The following is a 17,566-nucleotide window of genomic DNA, read 5'->3' on the forward strand; positions in this document are numbered from 1 at the left end:
AACTGTGGAGTGGGGCGCACTGTGACCTGGTACAGACTCGACAGCTTCAGCATCAGGAACAGAGCAAGCTCCTTTTACACCTAAGCAGTTCCAAGGAATTTTAATATGCTTTGAGGATTATTCCTGTTCCTTTGAATATTTGCATACAGTGCTGTGAAAGTGCTCTGGGTAGTCATGTGTTTTTGGCTCAGAATATGGATCTGTGTATGTGTTCACTTTTGTGTGGTGTTGCATCTTTGGAGAGCAAGGAGAATTATGGCTCTATTTGTTATGACAGTGATTCCTGTCTGTTTATGGAGAGGATGCCAGAACCATTTATGACCAGAGGAGATGTCGTCCCAACTGACTGCTGTTCAGAAGGAGTGGAACGTGTTGTCTTCTCTCTCTGGCTCTCGCTCCCTTTCTCTCTCTCTCTCTCTCTCTCTCTCTTTCACACACACATGCACTCACAGACGACCTACATCTGTTTACCCTGTGTGAGTGCACCCTGTTTCTCTCCTCGTCATTAATAAATCAGTCACGCTGCTGGCACTCTCTTCAAAGACTTTGGAGATGTTAAATAACCACGCTGTAATTTAGATAGTGTCAAGAGTGGTAGCGTGATGTGATAAACAAGGTTTAATCTTGCTCTGAACTTATTAGTACAGGCCAGAGGTTGTTTAAATATGAACACCAGGGGGCAGTGAGGGGTCACTTCCACCGCGTGATGCAGCAAATGATACACATTTCATATGAGTTGAAATAAAGTGATGTTACTGACCTTTTTGGTCTGAACTACCCTAAAACAACTGTCAAGATCTTTCATTTTTCTGGTCTTTAAGGTCTTTAACCTTCTGAATGTCAGATGTTCTCCCTGTATCTTAAGGCTAGTCCAGTTTTTTGTTGGTTTAAATGTGGCCTGTTTTGATGTGTTTTAGATGGAGCAGCTTTCAGATGAAGAACTGGACCATGCAGCCGAGGAGGACAGTGATAAGGAAGACCAGGACCTGGACAAAATGTTTGGAGCATGGCTTGGGGAGTTGGACAAGCTAACAAAGGTGTGTGTGTTTGTAGTGGACAGGATTTGAATATTTTTCAGTATCATTATCGTTTTGTATCATATCATACTGTTATGACTGTTTACACTACCCCAGCCAACATGCTCATGTGGGGCTCACATGGGAAGAACATGTGCTAGGTACGTTCCAGGTGGGCATGGGCTCTAAGAGGGTTTTTACAGGCGTTACTGGGATCCAGTTGGGCTTCCCAAACAAGTCCTATCGGCTCACCCTAATCTCACATGGATCCTATCTAGGCCCCATGTGCAATGTACAACCCAGATGGGGCCCATATTTAACACGTCTTGGTCTCATCACTGACCCTGGTTAGACCCCGGTGAGCATCCATATGTGGGGCCATGTCATGTTTAAAAGTACTGCTCTGAAATGTTTTTCAAATGACAGTTCCATCTGCTTATGGCGAAGTCTGTATAGAGTGTGTGTGTATTATTATTATATATATATAATAAAACAGGAGAAAAACATTGATTATCTTCATCTACAGTGGCATCTGTAAAGGCAACGAGTGATCAGTCAGTTCTTGAAAGTGACTGGTTAAAAGCTTGAAAAAGCATATGGATCTTAAACACTTTGACAAAGTCCAAATTGTGATGGCTAGACATCGTGGTCAGGCATGGGCTCTGAGAGGTTTTTCTGGTATGCAGTCGTCAGTACCTACCAAAAGTGGTGAACATGGTCATGTGGCACCTAAGGCTCATTGTTGCGAAATCTGCTGCTAATGTCTCGGTGCAAGATACCACAGGACGCCTTCAGAGCCCATGCCTTGAATAGTCATATCTGTTGTAGCGGCACAAGGGGACATTTTATTATTAGGCAGGTAGTGCTAATGTTATGTCTGATCGGTGTGTTTTGTAGAGTCTGGATGATGAAAAGCCAGAGAAGATGCAGAAAGCCCCTCTCAGACAGGAGACCAACATGGCAAACTTCTCCTACCGCTTCTCCATATACAACATCAATGGTAAAACTGCTATTCCACATCACACACACACCAACATAGTGGTGAAAAATGAGCATTAATGAAATAGTATGTGTATAAAAATATGAAGATCACACCATCTTTGGGCATTTCTGAAAATATTTCATCTTTCCATTAGTATATATAAGAATTTCTGTTAATGTGCTGTGGGATCCTGCCCTAAAGTTTGTTGGCTTCTCTAAAGTTGTGACTGTTGGTTCTGACATTTATAGACCGAAGGATTTTCTATACTGAAAGGAAATTTTACCTCACAGATGCTCTACTTAGACTACTAAAAAAAATTGTACACTTATCTCATTTATGTTTTTAGATAAAACTGTTTTAAAGATCATCGGTACTCTTTTAGATGTTCTTGCTACATGATTTTCAGCAGTTTAGGTAACAAATGGCTTAAATCAGGGGTGCTTACATTTTTACCAGAGATTTATTCATTGTATTTGATACCTAATTGGTACCCAAGATTATCATTATTTTTACTACACAAAATTGAGTACATTAGGAGGGATATGCTGCACAACAAAGAGACGCAGCCCCTTTCCTCGATCTCCATTAGTGCGTTCAAAAAATTGTAATTCCGAATTTTAACAACCTACCCTCTAGAGGGCAGTAGCACCCACTTGTCTATTCAGTACTTTTATACACTCCTCTACAGTATTGAGCTGTGGAGCAGTGGAATTGTGTTCTCTGGAATGATGGTGCTCCATCTAATATTTTTGGGATGAGTTGGGGTGGTGATTATCCAACATCCTGACCTCACTAACGTGCTTGTTGCTGAATGCAATAAGATCCTCACAGCAATGTACAGACAGTTACTCTAACAAAAGCAGGATTAATACTCTTGATTTCAAGAAGAAACAATGAATGAGCAGATGTCCCAATACTTTTGTCCATATAGTGTATTCGCATGCAAGGCATCTAAAGGGCCAGTAGTAGATCACATGGAACATACATGTCACATAGTTTGACAAATGATCATTTAGAGCCCCCTTGTATTTTGACCCAATAGCACTCTGTGGAACTGCCTGTGGGTTAACAGGGGGCACCCCAAATATTTGTGTTCAGTCATGTGTTGTTGTTCTGTCCCCTGAGTAATGCAGTGTTTATCTTTCCCCTGTCTGTCTCACAGAGGCTCTGAACCAGGGAGACTCTGTGGATCTGGATGCTCTGATGGCTGACCTCTGCTCCATTGAGCAGGAGTTGACCACTATTGGAAAGCCCAGCGGCTCCACCTCCCGCCTCGTCCTGCCCGGAGATACAAGAGTCCGTCAAAAGCCTCCAGCAGGCCGCAGCCACAGCACAAAACAGCCGGGTGGTGGGGGCAGCAGTGGCGGGGGCAGCAGCAGCAGCAGTGGAGGCAGTGCTAGCAGCAGCACTCGCGTTTCCCCTGCCTCCACCGTCAGAGTGGCGAGCAGCGGCCATGGCCGGCCACCGCTGGCCTCCAACTTCTCCCTGGACGACATCACCGCCCAACTGGAGCGTGCCTCACAGAGCATGGACGAGGCAGCCCGTCAGAGTACGGCATCTTTCGCCTCCGCCGCTTCTGTCCCATACGCTACCACCCGTAGGCCTGCCCATCATCATCACCATCGCACGGGCTCAGTGGGGACAGTCAGCGAGCATGAGGCTAGAGCCATCGTCCACTCCTCTCGCTCCAGCATCAACTCTGCTTCTGCGTCCAGCATGGACTCGCTGGACATGGAGAAGCCCAGGCAGGCGGAGCAGGACAGCCTAAAGGAGCAGGTCCACCAGAGCTCAGAGGTATACACAACCACTGAAAAGCTGCGCTAATGCTGCTGCTAGCGTGTTTATGCATATACCATAAATACATAAAGCAAATGCTGCCATAGAATGCTGGCTGATGTTGCCTTCACAGGGTTTGCTAATGAAGCATGTATTTGGTGTATATTCCACATCATGATTAGATTTGAATGCAGACAAAGCAAACATAATATACACTACCATTCAAAAGTTTGGAATCACTTAACACATATTTACTGTCTATACAGTGTTGTTGTGCTTACGTTTAAGATGGTGTGATTATTACAGTAAAAAGCTTTTTATATATATATATATATATACTATCTATATTTATAAGTCTTTATTTGCTCAGTAAAACACTGAAATTAGAATGAATGCAAATAGCATTCACCCCACAAGTCCAGGTTTTACATCACTGTGTTCATTAACACATCTCCTGAGCTCTCCTCATGGGAGTCTAGTATTATTTATAGTCATCATCCAACACCTGGTTTGGTAAATCAGTGCTTAATGATGTTAAATCAGCTGAGCTGGTGATGTAATTGACAAATCCACGCTCTGGCTGGAGGCATCCATGAGAAACCTGGAACCAAGCTCTGTTCTTCAAACTAGTTCACAAGATCTCCATCTCTAATTTCTTAAACATAGGAAACTCTTTTTTACTTTTTTGTACTGTTTTTACGTGTTTGAAACCGCTGCAAAGTACTCTATTTATTTTAAAATATATATGTATAATTACCTTATGTACCGTAAGACATTGTTCAGGGCAGATTAAAATATAAGACATATGAAATTGTTCAGTATTGCAAATTCCCAAATTCACTTGGACAGCAAGTTATGCTACTAAGATATTAAGGTGTTAATATGTACTATGCAGTATTTACATATGAATGTATATTTATATATGAATTTGTTTCATTGTAAATGCTGTTCTGCCTTTAGATTGTATCTCCACTTTTGAAGTACACAGCATTTTGAACATTAACTTTTATATCTGTTTTATACAGCTTTCTCTGTGATTAGAATCAGCTGTGCTCTGTCCATCAATCTAATTTTCCTTCTACTTCCTTGTTTTCTTCTAATTATTTGAAAACTGCCAATTATTTGGCAGTGACATTGCACAATACTGCTTTACATTAGAATCATTTTATACAGATATTTGTTAGAGATGCAAAGAATCACAAAATACAGAAGATATTAGACAATATAGTGATTTTTTGAATTTCTTATTACCTGAAAACATGGGCTTATATATTATTAAATATTGCATTTAAGTATTGAATTTTATTCCAGTATTCGCGTCCAAGAGATACTGAACTTTTTACTCTTTATATTTCCATTGAGACCTTCAAAGTACAAATTACACATTTGCACAGTTGTGTATGCATAAACATTATGCTGAACAACAATATACATAAAGATTGATATTTGTGAAAGTGAGGATGTGTACTCCTCTGCATACTCTGGAGAGGAGATTGGGAATTACTGACCACTAGTGGAAAAAAGAGGAACTGCTTTCCACTAGTGGTCAGTAGAATCAGTTGGAAATGTAAAATTTTTATCAGTATTGAACTGAATCCAGTAAAAACACAAAGCACATTCACTGAATAGACTTTTATTCGCACAGTATTACGAGGAGTTTCCTAGGTGATGTTTAAAAAAGCAAAGTTATTTGGCGTTGCTTAAATAACCACACACAAACACATCAAACACACTTTCAAACAAAGAAACCTTCCAGTTTGTTTATGAATACAAACAGATAGTTGTTTCGTTTATAATTCATGCAGCATAATCAGTACTGTGTTTGCTGTTGTTGAATGTATTGTTTGATACATTGTATTGATGTCTGTATTGATCTGAATAATATTGTGTTGAATTGAGAGGCTTTGGTGAATGGTACAATATGAAATTCAAAACTGGTCTTGTAATGTTGAAAACCAAAATGTGTTTGGTGACTAATCAGAGGTATTCTGTGCCTTTGAATGGTGGTCTGTAAATAAGAGATCTTTGTACCAGTCAAATGAACAGAATCTCTGAATTTTACTGCACTTCTATTAATGTGTCCCTAGGCTGTCACAGCAAGGTAACACAATTAATGATACCCTTTTAATTAGAGCTCTTAGTGTTCAGGGTGTGTGTGTGTGTGTGTGTTTGAGTGTGTGAGTGACAGTGTTTGTATGCGACCTAATGTTTCTTTAAATAGGCCACCTCTCTTTCTTAGTCAGCCCTGTCACACATGCTCTCATTCATGGTTCATCTCTACAGCTACCGCCCCCACAGTCCTGTGTCTGACGAGCAGACTCTCACAGTCACATTAGCACACGTCCTGAGTGAATGGGAAGGAGTAGCCTAATTGTCCAGCCAGTTTAGTCACCCGGGCTGGTTTGGGTAATGCTTTGTTTGAGTGTAGACAGAGAATCAACTGCTTCTCTTCTTCTGTGATCGTCTGTGTGACCAAACAGACTTACACTGCTCTCTGCTTTCCGCTTCAAATATTGTGCCAAGTCCAAGCTTTTTGCTACAGCAAGACTGAAGTAAAAACTTGAAAACATACGAAAAGCTTCCAGTGCTGATGAATGACTGAAGTAAGAAGGCAGACATAGTAAAGTTATACCAGCAGGTCAATTAGAAGAAATGACTGAAAGAATGACTATGTGTCCGTATCGGACCATTTTTAGCCCAAATATGCTCTTGGATGATATTTCTCTAACTTAGCCAATCCTGAGAGTCGATCAGATCCAATCTGCTGCAAGTTGCTGCAGCGTTGCATGAGGCCCTGCAGTTCCTCATTCAATACAGACCTCACTCACGGCTTTACAAACCCGTTAAAGCCAGTGTCTAAGTCCGCTCCATGTACCGAAAGCATGTCGCCATTCTGCCATTTTTATCATATCTGAGTCATTCTGAGTGCAAAACTAACATGCCTCATGGGGGAAGCAGAGTAAATACTTTTAACACTAACAGATACCCCTCTTAAGAGTCCATCACTCAGCCCAGTACAGCCAGTTTTGGCAGAGCTGGCCAAGACGAATAACAACACTTAATGTGGAACACTTAAATAATTAAGATATATAAAAGGACAACAACCCTTTATATACCCCTTAAGATGTGCCAAGACCAACCAAGTGAAAGTACTAAGAGAAGAAAATGTAAAATAAAGAGTCTGTTGATATGAAATTTGCCAAAGGGAAGGCCTACCATACATGGAGACAGATGAGAGCTATAGACCTCCAGATTAAGTGTAAGCTTTAGGTTGCCACTAAAGGCCAGAAATGTATAGTAAAGCTGCTTTCCCTTCTGCAGACTTCATTATATAGATATATGTTTGGCTGCAGCACTGCATTTACATTTACATTTATGGCATTTAGCTGACGCTCTTCTCCAGAGCGACTTACAAGGTTACTCGTATTACAGAGGAGGGCCAATGTAGTGTTAGGAGTCTTGCCCAAGGACTCCTATTGGTGTAGCGCAGCATAGTCACCCCGACTGGGAATCGAACCCCAGTCTCCCACATCGTGTGGTAGCTCAGTGGCAGGTAGTGGTGTTATCTGTTGCGCCACACCAACCACTGCAGAGGGTTTTTATCCAGGTTTTTTGGCTTGCAAATAGTTTCAGTCTGAATTTGACCCAGATATTTAATCTGTTAAACTCTAGTAAACTTAATGCTACAGCACTCTAACAAATCAGGGCAGAGCACTCCCACTGAGGGGACATAAAGTATGAGCAGGTGCTGCTGATGACAGAAGCACAGCTTAACGCGTATGCATGTGTGTGTTTTAATACTGAATCCACTTACCTTCAAGACTGCTAGAAAGAGCCTGTACATAAACTCAGATTAAAGGACCACACAGATTAGATTGCAATGTATGTAACTGTCTACACATCCCTGGCATGTGAGGGGCGTTTTGCATTTAGTGCATTTGAGGATCCGGTTTGCGACACCAGTTCTCTGTATGGGTGTGTTTGTGTGAGTATGTGTTCATGTTGGTTTGTGCTTGTACAGATGTGCTATATGTCCAAAAGCATCAGTAAGCTTTCTAACTGAGGCTTACTTTAAGAAGTGCCTGTTGTACACAAACACACACACAAAGCATATAATCTATAATAATAATAAATAATAAATACGGCTTTGGGCTGTGGAGCAGTGGGCCTCCATTGTCTAAAGTATTAAAGCTCCATCCAGTACCTTTCAAATAAGTTGGTGGCTTAAGTAAGAGGCCTTTGTGATCCAGATCTAATCATCCAGCACCAGTACCTGACCTCACTAATGTTCTTGTGGCTAAATGCAATCAACTTCTCTCATAAACGTTCCAATATCCAATGTGCAATGCCTTCCCAGAAGTGTGGAGGCTGCTACTTCAGCAAATGGGGACAGTCTCCCAATTAATACCGCTGATTTCAAAAGAAACACTGGATGAGCATGTCGTCTGTAAACATTTGGACATATAGTGTACAACATTTTAATAAAGCATATGTCTTTCCTAATGACTTTTATTATTACAGTTATATGGAAGGACATCATATTTCACCACCAGCTCATTTGTTTCCATGCTTTCACAAATTTCCTGTGTATTCACTGATAATCAAAGCACTAATGTCTCATCTCTCTCTCTTTTTCTCCTGCTCAAAGCACTCGTATCTGGACAGGGAGACTTCTCTGATACTGAAAAGCATTGCAGGAAAGCCCTCTCACTTGCTGACGAAGGTGACGCCCTGTTTTCTTTTCCTGCATTTTCCTGCATGTGATCAGTCTTTCTTGGTGGCTTTCTAACCTCACTTTGCACAGCACTGTTATCCGTTATCCCTGCTGCCCTACTTTCTGTCGTTTTGAGTCCTGGTATGAAATTGGATAAGAAAATCCCAAACTGTTATGGAGACCTTTTTTACCTTTTTGTTTTACCTCATTCTTCCTATTTCTGTTATCCTGTGTATGTACAGTTGTGGTCGTAAGTTTGCATGGCAATATTGGACTTTCAGTGAGGTTTTTTATTTTGGATGGGGGCAGGATGAGTGACAGTATACATCTTTTATAGAAAGAACAAGAATCTGGTGCACAGGTTTTAAATGAAATCAGCTCTGGGTCAAAAATATACATACAGCAAACAGCAGTTTGGTCAGATCAGTTTGGTCCATCAACAAGCTTCTGGTAGAACTCTGGTTGGATGTTTGGAGTTCAGTTAAATTGGTTGGTTTCCTGGAATAACTTTCAGGCACTGTCCACATATTTTTAATAGGGTTGAGGCTGGAAGCTGCTGTTCATGAAAGGCCTTAGGTTGTTCTTAGGTTAGGACTATCCAAAACAGTTTCCTGAGGGTGACAGTTGAGAAGATGTCTACACCTGATGATCTTAGAACTTGCAGTTCTTTTAGAAATGCCTCCAAGAGACATTCCTGATTACCCTTTCCCATTGCACTGTGTACTATGTGTGTGTTGGTCAATCCAATATGTGCTATAACACAAACACATTTTTATGTGTGCACAGAGAAGCTAGTCAATCATGATCGCTAACAGGAAGCTAAGAGGTTTTGGTCCTAGCATATTAAATAATTAATTCATATTAATAATTGGTGGGTGTATATACTTCACCCCTGTATGTAAAGTGTATGTAAAACCCAGTGTTGATTTCAGAAAACTCCCAAAACATAAAACCCTGTGCACCTGAGTGTCTGTTAGATGTTGTACACTCTGTCCATCCCAGAAAAAGAACAGTTCAGAGAAATCACTGAAAGCCCAATATTACTATGAACATATTGTCCACGAGAGTATGTAAACCTCTGACCACAACTATATGTAGCCTTGCATGCTTTGCTTTGCTGTTTTGCCCCTTGCCCCTTTTTGATCTCAACCTGGACCCTGACATACCCTGTGATTGATGCCGGACGCTGTAAGCAGATATTATTTATGAGCGTGTGCATGGTGGTCCTTGAACTTTATAGCCAGCGCGTGGGTTTCTGTTATATGTCATGAAACACGTCATGTGTTGCCGCCGATGGTCATAATGCTAGACACAAAAAGTCATAATATTATAAAGCCAACCTGCAGCCTGCGAATCTGGCGTCCATCTCTAAATATATGTGGCATCTTAATGCTTTGTACAAAGGACATGATGACAGCAGCAGAAAGAGCACTCAGGAGTGAGGAGGGGGAGTGTTGTCTAGCACTATGACTGTTTGCTGAGTGTTGATGTGAAAAGCATGCATGTGCATGTGTCAGCACTCTGAGTGATGGTTCATCCTCTCTGAGCTGAAGAGCAAGCATAGTGAAAATGCAGCTCATTAAAACCAGGTTTCTGTGTTATTTTATCTGGTTTATGGTGATTGAGTGTATTTATATGTGATGTGCATAAAAAAAACTTGTATCTCCAAAATGGCTGTTTTTTACAAGAGAAGACATTTTGGAGAATTTCTATTGGTCCATTTATCATGCAATTTTGACACAATGCAAATTCACCTTCACAAAGTAGAAAACAGCAAATACAAATGGATACAAAGTTTTTGCTTGACCATGACAATATGTATGTGCATATGCATATTAATATGTATTGACTACTATTCACAGTAGATGTTGTCATTAATTAGTTATTTTATATGCAGTAATAACTAAGTAGTATGCATTATACATCCTTTTAGTCATTTATCTGCAACAAAAGTGAGTGTGAAGAACGTATGACATACTAAATATTAGGAGATGGGCCACCCCTCAACCTTATATAAACCCTCCATTCTCACTTCACCTCTGTGACGAACCACTTCGCTCCCACGACCACCCTGTCTCTTCTTCATTGATCACCTCTGCCACGGAGGAACTTGGCTTCACACAATGTCGTTCCATATAACCCATTTCAGCCTCGTGGGCATAGATCATACTATCCCAAAGGTTCATAGAAAGTTGACTGGATGAAAAGGTTCCTCACCATCATAAATGTTCTTTACACTCCTGCAGTCATATCTTGCAAAAAAAAAATTGGTTCTTCTATTACATCGCCCAGAAAAACAGTTGAAGCACCTTTATGTTTAAGAGTGTGATACCAGTTTTGAGCAGTAGTAGTACAACATATCACTGTGTGTGTGACATTGCGGTCATAGCTAAACCTCATAACCTACCTTTTTCCCCAGGAGAATTTTGTCTTAAAAGTCCTTTTTTTTGTTATTTTATTATAGCATGTTGGTTGTCCTAATCGAATCAACTTTTACTTTCACATCAGTGATGTGGGGTTGTGTGTATCAATGTTAGCAGTAACCCCTTAGGGTCTTTCTGTAGCTATTCTCTAGCAAACCAACATCCTCTGTTCTAATAGCGCCAACAGACAGGTGGTGTGCGGGTCTCGCAGGCAGTGCCTCTGTGTGGGTGGACAGCAGATGGAATTCAGGAGTGGATCAAGTTGCATCAGAAGAATACCGGACTTCCTACTGTCAGACAGATCACCTCTTAACAGGACGACTGTTCAGCACTGTAGCATTCTTCTAGCTTCTGTAGCTTCTACAGGCCCTCCAGCAGTTTTATTCCTGGGCTTTGAAGGGGTGAATGTGTGTATAGATGTAACTTGTGGTGTAATTGTGCCTGGCTAAGCAAAGCTATGCTGTGTGCTTCTGGGAACTGGAATGAGGTAAAGCAGCAAGAGGGTTCACAGAGGTTCAGCACTCAGCCTATTACTGTAATGAGACTGAGAGCAAGCAGGGTCATGCTTTACCCATTGTCATGCTGCAGATTGCTGACTTTGCACACCTGAGCTTGTTTGCATCACGCTTCTCAGAGCAGGACGTATATTTACATTTAAACGTTTTTACCATAAGGTGTACTTTATACCCCTTTGCTATAATTTCGTATAAAGTTTCATGACCAATAGAAATGCTCCAGAATGACTTGGAATAAAATATGTTTGCATTGACTTCCATTGAAAGATGTTTTTTTTCTACTGTTGTAACATTTGGAGGTTTATACAAGGTTAATGAATGCATTCAATGACTTAAAGCTGCACTCATTGCTAACACAAATGTGCAAATTCACACACATACCTTGTCTGAAGCAGATTATCATGAACCGATTGGCACCATGCCTAATGCCTGGTGTGGGCTAGAGGGGTATAAAGCCCACCTACCTTGAGCTGTGGAGCAGTGGAACTGTGTTCTCTGGAATGATGGTGCTCCATCCAGTACTTCAGAAATCAGTCAGGGAGTTGGGGGTGAAGTAGGGTTGTGATCATCCACCATCCCAGAATTACTAAGGGTTTTGCCACTGAATGCAATCAAATCCTTGCAGCAATGCTCAAAAATCTAGTAGAAACCTTTTCCGGGACAATAGAGACAGTTACTCCAACAAAAGCCTTGATTTTAGAAAAAAACAATGAAGGAGCAGGTGTCCCAATACTTTTGTCTGTATTTCTGAACAAAAATAATTTTCAAAATGGTAACTTTACACAAAAGAAAAACTCTTCTTAACTTTAAACATTCTGGAGCATTTCTATTTGTCCATTCATTGTGAAACTATATGTGCAAAATATGCACATATAGGCTTGACATGTACTGACTGGTTCATTCTCTCTGAACTAACATTGCTGGGTTTTGATGGATGCAGCATGTAGTTGCTTGTTTTTTTTGCTCTGAATTGTTCCTAATGGTTTTGTGGTTTTGCCAGGTGGTTTGTGGGTAAGGTGCGGTTGTTTGTTGATTTGGTGTGGTCTGTTGTGCTTAGCATTAGCTAGTCTTTAGTGGGGTGTGGTCAGCACAGTCAATGCTGGAGTTCAGGCTAAGAAAACGTGCTGGCTCAGCTCTCGTAATCCTCTTCAGAGTAGGAGAGGGAGGTAAATCATCCAGCTTTCCCTGTGCCTCTCGCACACACTCTCACAAAATCACCAGCTTTGCTACAGCCATAAGTGCAGCTCTCCAGCTGAGTTGTCCACGTGCCTTTTATAGTTGATTACTTATCCCCAGCTGTGTCATAGATCATAGATCTAAGATGGGAATGAATAATTTGCTTGAATTTGCTTGTGTCATATCACATTGTACTGAAATGCACCAATACACAAGATAAAAGGTTTAGTTTGTTCACTAAATTCTTCTTTTCTTACTTTGAACCTTATTTTACTTTAGGACTCAGCAGTTATCTTTAGGCCGGTTATTAATACTGTACCAGATAATGCATGTCTAATGTTTTGCTGTCTAACTGACACTCCCATTTCTATACTTTTATTAAAGTAACAAATGTGTTCTACATATTTTCAATAACAGAGAGGTCAGGACTTTGGGAAGGTCATCCCAAAATGTTAGCCTGCTGTATCCATTCCACAACCACCTTTAATATGACTTTGGGGTCATTGTCTTGTTGGAACCCAATTGTATTCAGGTTTCAACAGCTTAGCTCAAGGGTAGACACCACCGGACCTGGAATCCAGCAAAGTTTGCTGATTTCCCCAATTAACCTGGCAAGAAAATCACAGAACTGAGCACTAATCCGGCCCTTTAGGACCAGAATTGCCCACCCCTGGCCTAGCTGATGCACTGTGCAATGAACCAATTCCACTGACCACAAAACTGCCTCACCCATGCTTAACAGTTGGTACAGTGTTGAGGTTGAAAACATCACTTTTACTCTTCCAAACATACCTCTGGTCACTGTGGCCAAACAACCCGATCTCGGCCTACAACTCTCCCTATTTTAAGTAAGGCAAGTAATGCAAATCTTGCAAGACGTTCCAGTATTGGCAGAAAATTGCAAAAGTAATCAAAATCGATTTTGATTACTTTTGTTTAAACCAACATTTGGTGACATAAACTTATCGGCCATAACAATAATACCACTGACAGATGAAATGCATTGAATATCTTCATCTACAGTGGCATCTGTCATGGGGGTAGGATATATTTGGCAGCAAGTAAACAGTGAGTTCCTGAAGGTGATATGTTTAAAGCAGGAACAATGTACAATCATAAGCATCTGAGACACTTTTAACAAGAGCCAAACTGTGATGGCTAGACGACTGGATCAGGCAAAACATCAGGCATTAGTCGTGTGGGTTTTTCTGGTATGCAGTGGTCAGTGCCTACTAAAAGAAAGACTAAAAAAAAAGGACAAGCAGTAAACCAGTGACAGGGTCATGGACACTTATGTGGCTCAACTATGTGATCTGCGTAGGCCCCACCTGACAGCTTACAGGACTTAACGGATGTGCTGCTAATGTCTTGGTGCCAGATACCACAGGACACCTTCAGAGGTCTATTGTGGCGGCACAAGCGGGACCTACTCAATGTTAGGCAGGTGGTATTAATGTTACGGCTGATTGGTGTATTTATTGTAATCCAGAGGAGAATGTTCAGGCAAAAAATGTCCCTTTGTTCACTTTATCCAGTCTTTTGTGTTTTAGTTGAATGCTACTTTCCTCTCCTGGTGTCTGCTTTTATCAGAGTGTTTGATATCTCTGGCCTTTCCCATCCATGCCCACAGGCACAACACCTGCTCAGGATGACTCCTCTCTGGCTTCCTGCTGCCCAACACAACCACCCTGCTTGCTGATTCCAAAACACATTGACCAGCATGTATGTGTGCAATCACAGCAGGAGGGCGAGTCAAAGTATTTAATCATTATTTTAATCAGCTAATTGATCAGCGCATCCCTTTTTTGTGCTCTTCTGGTGGTTTATGATGTGCGGTTTTAGGGCAGGAGAGCAGCTGTTGGGTTGTTGGTCCAATTAGCAGCTTTTTTCCGCTTGCTGTGATGACGGGATTGATTTTGTGTCTTTTTTTTTCTCAGTCACTGAGGATGTGCTGCTGCATCACATTCAGATCAGGACTTGTGAAGAATCATTAGAATCCCATGTGAGGTTGACATATCACTAGTGGGTTTGTCTGTTTTGGTGTTAGTGTGAAATGATCACTGCACTTTGTAATTTCCACTTAATTTGAACCACCCAAAGACAAAGTGAATTCTGCTTCTTTAAGGTTCATCCATCTCTATAGAGAAGTGTTGTTAAAATTAGGAGATGCTCTGGAGCAGCTGTACATAAGCCTAAAGTCACCGTGCCTTGAGGGATATATATATAAAGACCTTCATGATTGCGCTGTGCAGAAGTGGAACATCAGTACTTGACCTCACTGCTCTTGTAGCTTAATGCAATCAAATCCCCACAAGAATGTTTGAATATCTAGTATAAAGCCAACTGAGAAACATAGATGCTGTTACTACATCAAAGGTGGACAGACATTCATATAAATAGCCTTGACCTTTTAAAACAGCATTATGTGAGAAATTCTCCTCAACTCCCTCTACAGTCAGGAATTATAATTTGTCCTTTGAGACACTTTTCAAGAAGGACATGCTTTACACATGCATTTGTTGACAGGCTGAAAGATACAACACCGTCATCTGAAGTGAAAGAAGCTTGTTGACTGATACAGTAGAGTAATACCACAGGATTTAATAGGTTATTGAATTCTGGTTACGCAGTTAGTGCAGTTAGCAACATGCCAAGCCCAGAGTAGCAATAATAGAGACACTATTATCTAGTATAAGTCAGTGGAGCATCTCAATTAGTTTTAAACTGTTATTTTAAGGTAAAAATGCTACAAAATGCTGCTTTAAAAAACAGATGATCAGGTGTCTACACACTATAGCAAGTGCATGGCCATAAGAACATCACTAGTGAAGAGCAGCAGCTCTTTAGCAGTGAAGTAATGTAGGTCACTGTTGAATAGTTGAGGCTAAAGACACATTTTCTCTCGCTTGGATTCTTCAGCATTATGCCGGACACTGGAGTGGTCACAGCGTCCGTTATTAAATTGATAAATGGAGTGATCGGTTGTAATCCTTGCATAAATCTGAATTAATGTTGGGGAAATCCCATCACTGTTTACTTCTGGAGCCATTTACAAACACTTAGGCTAGCTAGTTCTCTGTGGCTGTGGGTCAGTGTATTAGCAATGGTGTGGAGAGCAGATATTTGTTTATTGCGTTTGGGGGGCTGCTAAGAGGCTTTGGTTTAGTTTAATCCCCTCATTTGCCATTTTTTTAGTTAAAATGAGAAGCGTCTGGTTTTGGGGTGGAGATGATGATGAGTGTGTGTGTGTGTTGTTCCAGATTGAGATTGAGCTGATTGAATGCAATAGAAAATGGTCTATCTATATGTGTGTATGTGTTTGTGTGTGTGTGTGTGTGTGTGTGTTTGAGTGTCTTGATGAGATGACCGCCACTGTGCACTGCAGAACAGAGAGGATAATACACTTTCATTCGGCCTGTTTCCCAAGCCTGCTCCACAGCTGTCACAGGAAAACACACACACACACACACACACACACACACACACAAACACACATGTATACACACTCGGGGAAGGGAAGGCTTTAGATTGTGTCACTCAGAGAAAATGAAATGGGCTCAGTTGGTGAGTGTGTCTGGCAGCAAAGGGGCGGGATTTTGAGAGCGAGAGAGAGCGAGAGAGGGAGAGTGAGAGAGGACTAGTAAGATCTGTCTGGCATACTCACACCCCCACCCCCCACATGCTGCTCCTAGCGGTGTGTGTGTGTTGTGTTGGAAGGATCCCCTGCTTTCAGTGTGCTGAGGATTTCCCTTCCTCTCTGACTGCGTGCCTCACTGAACATTAACGACCTTCGAGATCTTTCCATTGATTCCCATGATTTAAGATTAACATCGGCTCGTTCTTAGGCACAGATTTTCCTCATCGATTTCCACTCCACTTCAGCTGCGCTGAGAGAGGACTATGAAGAAGATTCCAGTTCCTCAGTGGACGGCTGGCTATATCTTCAGGAGGAATTCTTCGCTTTCTGCTGATGCATCTAGAATTCCTGAGATGAAGATGCACTAGAAAGAAGCAGCTTGCTCTAATCTGCCAACGAAAATCTGCACTTTCGAAAGGACCTCCAGATGCAAATCCACCGGATTTTTACAAGCCATATATAAGGATATGACTGACCAACCATGTTTACCCCTTCTCATCTCTACTTTATACTGCATGTTCTTTGGCTTCGAGCAGTTTAATGTCATCCTTTGGAACTAGCGCATCAGAGACACTGCCTGCCTGCTTGAACCTGTAGTCACAATGTCTTCTTGCTGGAGAAGTCAGGTGCAGTAGTAATCTAGGGAGGCAGGAGAACATCAGGACACTGTTTTTAATTATTTATTGTGATGCAGGTTCATTAGTTATAAATGTAAATGTGTGTGTGTGTGTTTTTGTCTGTAGGAGGAGCAGGCTGCCAAGCTTAAGGCAGAGAAGATCCGTGTCGCCCTGGAGAAGATTAAGGAGGCACAGGTTAAAAAGGTGAGAGTGCTCATCAACCGTACCTGGACTTTTAGATCGGTATACAGTCGTATGCAACCCCCTTGGTTATATCCAAGCAGCCCACTGGTGATCTTTATTTTGTGATTTTAAGTAACAGAGAGTCATTTTATGCCCAATTACTGATTATGTTCTGAATTGGATAAAATCCTGATTATGGCACATTTCTTTTTGTTATTAAGATTTTTTGCCAATATCCAAAAACTAAACATATACGCTGTTCTGTAAAGTCAACATATTAAATATTTGGCCAAGAAATATTTAGTGTATTTAGTGTATTGACACTTTGTCACAGCTTCTCTTTCATTGTTTTATTGTTGATTTTGTAGTATCGCTGTTGTATTTCTAAATTAGTCATTTTATATGACACTGAAAAATGACCATAATCTTTCATATGTGGTAATATACCAAAATTTACCAAATGTACCAAACATTTTTTGATCATTTCTGTTGATCCATGCATGTAAAATGCAGCAGATCAATTTTAC

The 17,566-nt window shown here is 41.1% G+C and overlaps 1 protein-coding gene across 3 annotated transcripts in view; it reads left to right on the top strand.

Moving 5' to 3' along the window:
- raph1a (Ras association (RalGDS/AF-6) and pleckstrin homology domains 1a) overlaps positions 1-17,566 on the top strand; it is an 89,051-nt gene that overhangs the window by 51,646 nt on the left and 19,839 nt on the right. For 2 of the 3 annotated variants that reach the window (XM_072685671.1, XM_072685672.1), the window contains exons 3-7: positions 918-1,037; positions 1,914-2,016; positions 3,161-3,792; positions 8,423-8,497; positions 16,983-17,060. In XM_072685671.1, coding sequence (XP_072541772.1) covers positions 918-1,037; positions 1,914-2,016; positions 3,161-3,792; positions 8,423-8,497; positions 16,983-17,060 — 1,008 coding nt within the window. The remainder of the gene's footprint in view (positions 1-917; positions 1,038-1,913; positions 2,017-3,160; positions 3,793-8,422; positions 8,498-16,982; positions 17,061-17,566) is intronic. The other variant, XM_072685673.1, reaches the window with a different exon arrangement.

Source organism: Salminus brasiliensis, chromosome 8 (assembly GCF_030463535.1).
Source record: "Salminus brasiliensis chromosome 8, fSalBra1.hap2, whole genome shotgun sequence".
Lineage (NCBI taxonomy): Eukaryota > Metazoa > Chordata > Actinopteri > Characiformes > Bryconidae > Salminus > Salminus brasiliensis.